Below are 12,251 nucleotides of genomic sequence, written 5' to 3' on the forward strand. Positions count from 1 at the left end.
AATATATATTAATATGTGTATTTCATTATAAGTAGTATTTGAATATATGAATATAAATATATATAATTCAAAGTTTTAGTGTTAATATGTTCAACAACTCTAGAGTGACCTTGAAATTTCAGGCCATTTAGCAATTTGTACGTTTGCTGAATTCAAAGGTTCATATGTGATAAAAAATCACTCAACTATAATAATGTGGCTGGGTTTTTTTCTCTCCTCATGTGTGTAGTCAAGTGATAAAAACCTGCTTCTTTGTGAAAAATGGACCTGAAAAGACCACCAAGTGCTAATGCTCATGATGGAAGTGAGAAGAAGATCAAAAGGGCTAAGAAAGTTACTGTTTTCAAGAGGAAAATAAAACTTTGGGGTGACTTCAAGAGTGGGGTGTTGAAATAGGTTAAGTTAAGATCTATGGTGAGATGAGCCCAACCATAAGTACCACACTGAATGAGGAATATTGATCCATAAAATGGAACATCAATCCTTTTGGAATACTGATCCATGAAAGTATTCTCTAGCAAGGGCCTTAACCAGCAGGAAAAATGGTTGATTAAAATGTGCAGTAAAACTTCAGCTGACTTGTACAGAGGAAATAAGCTTTAATAGTATATGTATAGCATCATAGAAGTTTGATTATTTAAATATTTTAATTACTCTTCTTACATGGAGAGGGTAAATGCTATGATATGACTCAAGGTTTGGGATATTTCAAATGTTAAGAATCTGCTATATGATGAATGCTAACTAAGCTTGTTGTGGTAACCATTTTGTAATAAGATATAAGCATATCAAATCATTATGCTGCACACCTAAAACTAACACAATATTGTAGGTCAATTATATCTTAATTTTCTTTAAGTGAAAAAAAAAAAAGAATCCTCTACATGTTATTATAGTACACTGGAAAGGGGGAGGCTTTGCAAAATGTTGCTCTTCAACTTATAGTTTTATCCTAAGAAAGCTATTTACTTTCTTGGTGCATCTGTTTATTTATCTGTTTAACGAGGATAATAAAATCTATCTGATAAATTTTCTGCAAGAACTAGATAAGGTACATGAAGCAGATCGGCTCATTTTAGGTACTCAGTACATTCCTAGTTGCTGTTTCAATTCCTATCTATACAACAATTATCTTTGGCAGATCCCCAAAAGCACTTCACTGAGATACTGTGGAAATTCAATAATGTAAATAAAAGCACCTACCAAAATAACTGATGTATAATGGGCACCTGAAAAAATTTACATGCCTTCCAATCTCTCCCCTTCATGTCTTAATAGGCACTTTCCTCTACCTAGAACACTTCTTTCTTCTCTTTTTCCTTCACAACTGAGATAACGTTATTACTTTTCTTTGAAATCCTTCCATGAGACTCCTAAGGTTTTTTACACAATATTTATTTGTGATGACCTAGTATCTTTTCTATGTATCAATCTGACACTTAAGTTATTATAATTATTCTTTTACGTGCTTATCAGCTCCCGATCCCCAAACTGCCCCACACTACATGAAAAAAGGAAATCTCTGCTTTCAAAACTCAGTAATGACTAAAAAGAGACATGAGCAGGTGAAACAAAAAGAATTACTTAAATTTAATCAAGTGTAACTAATTTTCAACAAATTTATTTTCAAAAATGATACAGAAGCCACATAGGAGCAGCATTCAAAACTGCCCATTATAATCAAAGTAAAACTCAGTTACTAATCACTACTCTAACTTTTAACTGTGTGACAGCTTATATAACTCAAGTGAATTATGCCAATTCTAATGCATGAATTATTCTTTAAGATACTAAGCAACAGAGGCTTATTTGGAATTAATGCTTTCAGGTCACTTCAATACAATTTGTTGTATTTTAACATAATTTACTTAATAGCACCCATGTGGTCCAAAAGTGTTAATATGTGTCCTGGAGCATTAACTTGCTACAATAGCAACAGTATACAGGGACCATCTGGATCCCTGAATTGATGCATAATCCTTTATTATGTAGCCCTCAGTGGCCCCACTGACCTTTACAGGCACACATATCAGTTTCAAGATCAAAGTGATTTATTCTACAATAGCATGAGCTCTGTGCACACAAGCCTGCCTCAAAGTCTTCTTTTTCCTTCTCTGCTTTAAATATCCGCCATATACACACACCCACATACACACACTATTACATTATGGCTTCAATTACAGTTTTAAAGACCTGAAGACAGGTCATCAGAGAGATGACTAGTAGACTTCACTTTAATAAGCAGAGTTCACAGTACTGTTCCTAATAAATTGCTCAACAGATCCCCTATGCGGCCTTGGGATCAGCATTCAAATACTCAGTCCCTTCATTCTCCTGATCATGCAAAGGAATTTATCTAAATTTTTACTATTGAGTAATCCCCTGAAAATTTCCTGAGGTGACCTAGGGTTAGAAACTTAGTAAATTGTCTGGCCTCCAAAGGTGTTCCTCTGATTCCCCAGCTTCATTCAGCTATAAACATACTATTATTACCTGACCTAAGGGCTAATATCCTATCCGTAGGACTAATAGGTGTTTACTGACCTTCTGATCAGTAGTTATTTAGGATCACAGCAGCCATTTACAGAGTATCTGTAATAGGCAATCTAAAAGCCTTCAAGGGGAGTGTGGGGTGGGAGGGTGGGGGAAGATGCTAAAAAGGAAGTAACAAACCCACCACACACACATACACAGCATAGTTAAATTATCTCAGAAATGAAGTGAAAAATCTTCGTGCATCAAAACCAGTTTTAAAATGGGTAATCCCTCTGTTCATGTTGGAAACACTCTGAACAGTGGTTAGAGGGGTTGCTGAACTACTATGATGACAACATCCCACCTGATTAATTCTGATACTATGTATGAGTCCAGGGATTGGGAAAGTGAGAGAAAAGGTGACATGGTGAGTACTACAAGAGTAACTGTCTGAGGATGCTGCAGCAGCTTTCTTTCATAGACAGCCCCATGAGTGTTCATACCACAGCCTGCTGTGGAGAGCTCATCGCTTCCATTTGGACAGTCCCTTTCACCATCACACAGCCAGTGTCGGGGAACACAGGCACGGGAGCCCTGGCAGCTGAACATGTCAGGCGCACAGGTGATGGCACCTGAAACCCACCAAAAAAAAATGCCATTAAGATCACACACAGCAGGTCCGCTGAGAAAGATCTATAATTTCATTTCCTACAGACAAGAAGGGAAGCAGAAGAATGCCACTGACAAGGAAAAAACTGTAGTTATTTGGAATCATCACATATTATCCATCCCCTATAGACAGTTTCCTCTCAGAATGCATTCCTTCTCAGTAGCAAGTATTATATTTCTTAAAGCTGCATGGCAGAAAATAATGAGTATGTTCTCCTTGTAAAATGTAGCAAAACATAGAAATCTCATTGTGAATAAACTGAGATAAAATTTCAAAAGGACTGAACCTATAAGGATAATAATAATAACAGCATTTTTATTGCTTAATATATGCTAAGCACTTAACATATTAACTCACTTAGTCCTCACAATCGCCCCAAATGGTAGAACTATTATTAGTCTCATTTCACAGAAAAGGAAACTGAGGCTCTGAGAAGTTGGAAAGCTTGCAGGAAGTCACAAATTGCATAGGGAGCCACATGTTGAACTGGGAGTACAAAACCTTTTTGATTCCTAAGTATCTTCTCTTAACCAGTAATATCATTACTGTTCCTCCCCACCTTGTGTTGTTGAAAAGTATAAATGTATGCATGTTCCCTTTGCTTTTATACACTTTTATAAACAGAATCTACCTTTTCTTCGCTCTATCAATTCAATGTTCCTTCAGCTGCATGATGTTGTTTTCAAATGTATACAGGAAAAAAAATGAAATGCTTGTTGACTGTAAATTCAAAGGGTCATGGGTGGTTTCTCTTTGTTTTTCTTTATATGGGCATAGGGTAATCGAGTAAAATTAGAAAATGATTCATTCTCCTGGTATTTCCCAAGCCCCAAGTACAGTTATACATATTGAATGGTTTATTTGTTATGTATATAAAATATTTGTTGAGTGAATCCGTAACATGCGCCCCAAATTTAACTTCCCTTTAATTTCACTTTCTTGTGACCAAATGCTACCCATAGAATAGATGTTAAAAAACAAGTTGTAAGAATTATTTAAAAAATGTTAGTATCTCCAAGAAGAAAATATGACTGCCTGGATTGATGGATAGTTGTTTCCAAACCTTTAAAGCTACTTTAATTGGATTACCAATCATCATCTTACTTTTCAGCCATAGAGTTTTTATGAGAAGAACATGTTTTTTAATGCAATGTTATCAATATGGGAGTACAGCAGGGTGACAAAGTGGAACCTCCTGGTGATCTTTTTCAACATAAACATGTCTCTTCCTACATATACTTTAATTGGGAGGACAGGATGGCAAGTGAATATTGAGAAGTCCCCCAGGTAATTCAGATTTGCTTATTTGTTGAGGATCAGTGCTAACAGAATGAGTTTAATATGATATCTATTACTGGAAGAAATTATAAAGAAAATCTATTAAACAAATGTTGCTTTAATTTAAAAATGAATTTACTTGCTACCTATTGTCTTTAGTACTTTCTATAATAAAATTATCTTCCTACAAGTTATTTTTACATTATTCCTCCTTATCTATTTTTTTAAGCTTGTCATAAGAACACAGAGTGTCACTTTCACTCTTAGACTCTCAGTTAGTGCTTTAATTTCCATAGTATTTTTATTATTTAGCTGGAGATGCAAAAAACTGCATTCTTTCTGCTAAGGAAGTTTCGATACATTTAGCGCCCCTTGTCTACTTCCTTATTATCACTCCAATTTATTCCCAAGGTAGGCATAATAGATATAGCATTGATTTTACTGTTGAGAAATTTAACTTTGTATGACCTTGCAGAAGACTAGTGTCTGAGTTTCACTCTAAAATGAGCGTTATGACTAGATAATTACTAAGATACCTAAAACTATAAAATGGCATAAAGCTCTTTGCAGCTAATTTTCTGGCTCCCTTTAAAGTGGCTCAACAGATTCTGTGTTAAGAGCATGCCAAAACATCATGGTCAATTTAAAAGAAAATGAGCCAAGGAAAAAACTCATGGCTTCCTTCCATAATTACCACTGTCATCTGGAGACGCATTGCCTTTCTCAGGGACATGAATCCCAAGGGAGAAGGAAGACAAGCTGAAGGAATTCTACCAGATCCATCTTGGGTACCTACTCAGATATAATATTTGATTGGTGAGAGTTACTATCCAATTTAGTAAGTATTTCAGAAACCTGAATTCTGTTCCTAGTTCTGTCATCACTGATTCACTGAGTGACTTCAGGCAAATGTATTAACCTCTGTGAGTTTTTCTTTCTTCATCTACCACATGATGCAGGTGAAGTAGACTATAATTTTTATAAGTGAATCCTCAAATCCCAAGTCAGAACCACTATGTGCTTATGAAGAAAGAATATGTCTACATCAGAATATTTGGAGATGGGGATTAAGAATCTACATTTTTAACAAACCTCTGAATAGGATTTTTTGTACACTAAAGGTTGAAAACCACTGAGGTAAATTATTTATAAAGTTCCTTTCCAATCCTAAAATATTAAGTCCAATTCATTGACTGATGCTTGGTCTAAAGCAGTAATTTTTATGTAACAACAGCTTGGTAGCATATAAATTGCAGCCTGTGATTATATTAAATAGACTGGGTGTTTTGATGACAGGTAAATATGTTCATTATCATTAAATCCTTTAAAAAACTTATCAGGACATTGATAGACATTGACATGACAATACCACTCTGAAAAATAAGGGAGGTAGCAGGAGAAACAAAACAAAAGAGAATGGGAATAAATTCATTTATATAGTACACATTGGCCATGTCAGCTGATCATGATAATTACATAAGGTAGATGTCTTGTAACCATTTAATAGGTAAGGAATTTGAGGAATAAGGGATAAAATGGACCAGCCCATGATGACACAGCTGGAAAATGCAGACATGGGAGAATTCAACTCTGTATGACTTTAGAGTCTTTACCACTTCTATTATACTGTGTCCACTTAAGAAGGATAGAGGTATCAGGGGAGCCATTTAGTGTAGAAATAAACAAAGGGTCAAAAGCAAGATAATTTTAGAGACTGGAAACATGTTCAACCTGCTGTAAATTGGTAGTCCTTTTGTTAAAATTAAACAGGGAACTCTACTCAATACTCTGTAATGGCCTATAAGGGAAAAGAATCTAAAAAAAAAAAGAAAAAACAAAGAGTGGATATATGTATATGTATAACTGATTCACTTTGCTGTACACCTGAAACTAACACAACATTGTAAATCAACTACACTCCAATAAAATTTTTTAAAAAAGAAGTATTTAATAGCAAAGAGAAACAAAGTAATTAAAACAGACTGGCCAGTCATCTAATTAATTAATGATTTCTTTTTCCTTTCAGAGGTTCTCGATAGTAATCTTTCTACATTTATCTTTATCTGTTGTACAACTAAACTGTTTCAGCTGTGTAAATAAAAAGTAGATTTTAGGTGGCTTAATACAGGAAAATAAATTGCCTACTTTCTGAGGATATCTCCAATTTTATGATACATACAGAGAACTTCATTTTAGTGTGAACATTATAAATCTTATATTCCTTTTTCCATGACCTAAATAGCAGGCCACAACTCCTGAAAATTTAAAAAATGTGTTAAGTACACTTAACTCCATAAGTGAGCCTTATTCTATGACTCAGGTCCTTTTCTCTCTTAAATGAGAATGATAACAGTTATGAAATAGGGTTGATATAATGAACAAAGAATATATAGCTATAGGTACAAACACACATATGGAAACAGATCAGAAAGATAAATAGACAGATAGACATGTAAATCATTTAGTAGAATGCCTGGCCAACCATAACAAATCTATGGAGATTAGGTTGCTTCCTTCTTCTACCTCTTAAAAAATTCATTTAATAATTAAATTTAAATTATTTGTTAAATGTCCGTGATTAATTAAAAGCAATCACATTGGTTTTTAGCCAATGTAGTTGACGTATAGTAAACATAGACATTTGACACTCTACCTCTAATCCTATAAAGCTGAATGTTAAAGTACATTTTAAAATCATATACAATAGCCTGCTTCCTTAATTTCCATTTAAAACAATTCAATAAGAGTAATTACTATAATACACAAACACACACCATGTGTGGCTTATGGCAGTATAAACCTGCATAGTAAATTTGGATGGTGACTTAGCAATACTTATCAAGAGCAATGAGAAAATTTTCAATCATTTGATCCAAGTAATCCCAATCATTGAGATCCATTCTAAAGAAGTCACTGAAGACTAGAAATACAATTTGCAAATACATTCATTGTGTCAATATTCAGCAAAAAATCCTAAAACTCTAATAGTAAATGTATATACGAAAAATTGTAGACTGATAAGTTGTCATAAAAATAATAAAAACAGGTACATCGAAATGTATATACATATAAGCTTAATGTTAAGTTTAACAAAGTAGAAGACAAAGTCTTCTGTATACTCTAAAACAATAGAGCATATGTATCATACTCCTAAAAACTGAATGAGAACACAAAAGAAACAACTCACCACAAATGCTATCACTTTCATCTAATCCATCTCCACAATCAGCCTCTCCATCACAAATCCAGTGTTTAGATATACATTTTTGTGCAGAACATGCAAATTGGTTCCAAGAACAAGAAGAACCTAAAAAAAAAAACAAAAAACAAGCAAAAAAAAAACACAAGAATGTTTGTTTTAGGTGCAAAAGAAAAAATAAATCCTTTGAGACATTCTTAGGAAAGATCCAACACGAGAAAGTTCTTTAGACTTTGCTAAAGCCAGCCATCCCAAATAAAACAAGCCAGAGTCCTCTTCTCTCTGACAGTGCTATAAAATTTTGACCACAGCTTGCATATTCCCTCTGAGTTATCCAGGTTATACAACATTGTTCCTTCAACATAATCTCACAGGGTTTGACTTTGAGCTAGTCAATATGCTGGTCACTCTCCCTAAGTACATTACTGTCTTTTTCTAACATGTAGGGTACAGATATAAAATAAATATTCCAAGTGTGGTCTAGTCATTTTTTCTTAATTTTTAATCTATTTTTGAAGAGTTGGAGAAAAAAATTACATCCTAGGCAAGGTCATAAATATGGTGAACTCACCACCATATACATTTGTTTTTAAAGGTGACGTGACTCAGGGGGTTTTAGCTTGATGACAAGCCATCAGTTTTGTACCTATACATACTTAACACTTTGATGTTTTCCTTTCTCTCCCTTGGGAACACTTAAATCTGACTAATAATGTCCGTATTCATTGGCACGGTGGCTGGTATTTTATTACCAAGTTATGCATTTATAATGGTGTATTGCATTTATTTCCAAAGTTTGTGATTGCTCTCCTCCACCCTTAGTCCATTTATCACCAGGAAATACCCAAGGATAAAATCCTATCAAATTAATATGTTCAAAATGTAAATGAGTATAAAAATAAAAATTTGATTTTTATCGTATAAACTATTTAAAAACTTTGCATTTTTATTTGAAATATTTACTAACATGACTTGTGAAAAGAGAGACATTTAGAAAAACTGAAGCCCAGAAAAAATAAAATTAAAGAAGATACAACCATATAATGGCTTCTGTTCCAGGAAGTATGACTCTACATAAACTATTTGTAAAGTTCTCTGTTAATCTTGTTCAGAATCTGGCTCTAATGTAAAGATATATGGCATTTTAATCAAACAACATGCACCCTCATATTTCATGATGACATTTACTTTTATGGGACTTTGGCATTTCTTAGACAATCCATTTTTAATCTTTTTTCCTACTCTTTCTATTCATCACAGTGTTTGCTATTTTTGTTAAATGAAAATAGTGAATATATGCTTTTTATGCTTTTTTAGTAATTTTTTAGGCCTGAAAATCATAAAATCCATAGCTTTTATAAAAATAAAAATTTTAAATGCTTTCTTACCTTGCCAAGTGAAATGAAATGTATACACACAGAAATTAAGATGTGGATAGTGATAGACGACAGTTTGAAGAAATGCAAGTTTAAGTATACTATTTAAATCTATACATGTAATTAATAGAAACATTTAGGATAATAATAGTCAATAAGAAGTAGGGAGACTATAATGAGTCGTGTGAGCTAAATCCTTATTTTTCACAGAAGGTAAATACATTAGCATCTAAAGTTAATAAGTCAGGAAATGAAGGTATAAATATATCATTTAGATTAATGGAGGTAACCACTAACAAAAATAGAAAAGGTTAAAAGAAAAGGCTGTATGGGAGATTGTTATTCTCCATTATAAGTTCTTCTGTTCTATTTTAATTTTTACCATTTTGTGATATTTAATCAAAATAAAAATTGATGTTAAAATCAATTAGCAATATTTTGTGTAAAATCTCTATGTAAGAGAACATCAGTATATAAACAATAATATAGTTTATAAAAGTAAAGCGAGATATAATGTCTCACCACAGTGGAATTCATCAAGTCCATCCTCACAATCTTTCTGACCATCACATACCCAGGTATTCAAAATGCATCTTCCACTAGGACAACCAAAATAATTTTCTTCACATCTGTGTTTGTTTTGAACTGTGATAAAATATAGAATTTAATGTCAAATAAATTAAATTAATCTTAGACTTCTGCAATATAGGTAGATATCAAAACAGTAATACTCCTTGAACTGGAAGAGGTAAATAACAAGAAAACTTAAATAAAAAGAGCTGAGCTGAGGACATTAAAGAATGTCCAGGTCATGAAAACCAAGGAAAATCTAAAAAACTGGCATCGACCAAAGGAAATCAGGGAGATATGATAACCAAATCCAATCTAGGATTGGATCCTGGATCAGAAAGAGGATATTAATGGAAAAACTTGTTAAATCCAAATAATGTGGAGTTAACAAAAATAAAATAAAACATTTTATAGATGACTATAAAATGAGTAAGCCAAAGGCCAAAGAATCATATTAGGTGGAAAATATTCTTAATTCCATACTTATGAAAAATAAATTACATTATAAAATCATTAGTAGATTTTTGCTGACAAAGTGTAAACTTGGTGTTCCATACTTAGTGGGTACATATGCTTTGACAAGATTTATATATGTATTCTCTATTTTAAGGAAGAAAAACAAGTTGCAGTAGAAGCTCTAGAATTGTCATACCTAACAAAAATATCATGAGAATAAAAAGTATCTGTATATAAAATTATTTTGTAAATTATATATTTTTCAGATTGTGGAGTATTGTTATTATTATAACGTACAAGAGCACATACAAAATACTCCATTTTTCTCTTTACTGGATGTCATTCATCCCCTTGCACCTTCATGTTTACATAGATTTAGTGACTGGCTCACAGCCAATCAGGAAATAAATCTTAGAGTACACATGGCATCACACTATAGTGATACATTATGACTATTTTAAGGTAACAAAAATTACCTCCATTCTATTCTTTTAATGCCAACTTTGTAGATCTAATTAAAGATGAAAATTACTTTTTGAAGGAATTCATCATTAACACAAAAAGTCTTGATTGTGCTGGATGTCTTACTTTTTCTTAGGATATTGCCTAGATATAACCTAAGATATTTAGACTGACCTTTTACTGGCTTCCTGTTTGCCCACCTGTTTCATAAGTCTATATTAATGCCCCTTTCCTACTTCCCCAATATAATCACTATTCTCTATTAATGTTGAAAGTTAGCTTTCAAAATCATTTATTAATCCTAGAAATATATAAAGACTACAATAAAGTAAAAAAATATATATTTACAAGCTTAATAGATACCTAGTTATACTGCCTTCAAAATAATTTTAAAAATTAACTATAGCCATAATGAGATAAAGAATTGTTGCAGAAGAAACATTGGAATAAGAATCTAAACACCCAGTTTCCATGAGTCTAAAGCAATTTTCTATATTTATTTAATGTTTTATATAATGAAGAATAAAGTTTAAAAAAAAAGAAAAGATGTAGATTTGCAGTGAGCCAGTGCCTCCTAGGATACAGCGAGTCTTTTCAAACCCAAAAGGAACATCACAGAGTGTCACACACTGATGAGCAGTGGGGAAAAGGAATAAAAGGAATCTGCTATTTCCCAGTTAATTGATTATGCACCATTAAGAATATCAATTCTTTAGAGTAGATCGTGTGTGTGTGTGTGTGTGTGTATTGTATACACTTGTGTGTGGAATACCTACAAATATAATTTCTTAAAATGTTTCAAAAAATTATTACACATCTACTAAGCATGGAAAAAAGTGATTGTAGCAGCAGGGTCAGGAGAAGGAAACAGCAGTATGAGAACACATGTAATAGTATACTACAAGCATATCTACTTTCAGTTATAGTAATTTAACATCTTTCTTTCTGGTATTATTACATATTTTTAAAATTCGTTTCCTTAAATAGTTAGAAAGAAATAGGTTCATGACCTTCTCATGGAAGGCATTCTCCTAAGAATGCAGATGACAATTTTCAGTGCTTGTGTAGGTAAAGATGGCTAATATATATAAATATACCAGTCTGACATTGATCCAGTAATGATAACTATTACGTTACCCATACTAGTATGCCAAAAGATTGTGTAAACTGCATCAAATAGCCTAACTTGACAATACAAGCTGTATAATAACAGGAGTAAAGCCAGTGGTGAGAAACAGTCTCCCTCCCTTTAGTCTATAGATAGTTTTCTCTCAGTATATACTACTTCTGTGAAAACTTTATAGATTACACATTTTAAGACGTAATCACCAACTTTAAAAGGATTAATGAGGAACTGAACATGAAAAAGGAAATTGATCCAAACACAGAACAGATTTCTCAAGTATCATTCCATAAGTCATTAAAATATATAAAGTGGCATGTCTAGCACAGGGTGATTATTTTTAATTTAGTCTACAATATTTGTTTTAATCTTAGCCATTGAGTATCAAGAATGAAAATTAATAAGTTTATGCTATACAACCAGCCCCTAAATCTTCAAAGCACAGACTGTTTTGTCTTCTAGAATTACCTGGGCATTTTAATTCATCTGAATAGTCTCCACAGTCGTTAGACCCATCGCATATCCAGGTTGGCAGAACACACAGTGAGGTAGAATTACATCTTATGAATCCTGTGGTTTTCACTCCAAGTTTATAGAAATATGTACAGTCTGTATTATCTATAAGGAGGTAAACAGAAAAAT

The 12,251-nt window shown here is 32.8% G+C and overlaps 1 protein-coding gene across 1 annotated transcript in view; it reads right to left on the bottom strand.

The window, feature by feature from the left end:
- Positions 1–12,251, bottom strand: part of LRP1B (LDL receptor related protein 1B) — a gene marked incomplete at its 5' end in the record, with an annotated part of 1,521,642 nt that overhangs the window by 257,996 nt on the left and 1,251,395 nt on the right. Inside the window, 4 exons of the mRNA XM_061199746.1 lie at positions 2,979–3,107; positions 7,611–7,730; positions 9,521–9,643; positions 12,078–12,227. Of these exons, the coding sequence (XP_061055729.1) occupies positions 2,979–3,107; positions 7,611–7,730; positions 9,521–9,643; positions 12,078–12,227 (522 nt within the window). The remainder of the gene's footprint in view (positions 1–2,978; positions 3,108–7,610; positions 7,731–9,520; positions 9,644–12,077; positions 12,228–12,251) is intronic.

The sequence above is a fragment of the Eubalaena glacialis genome, chromosome 1 (genome assembly GCF_028564815.1).
Source record: "Eubalaena glacialis isolate mEubGla1 chromosome 1, mEubGla1.1.hap2.+ XY, whole genome shotgun sequence".
NCBI lineage: Eukaryota > Metazoa > Chordata > Mammalia > Artiodactyla > Balaenidae > Eubalaena > Eubalaena glacialis.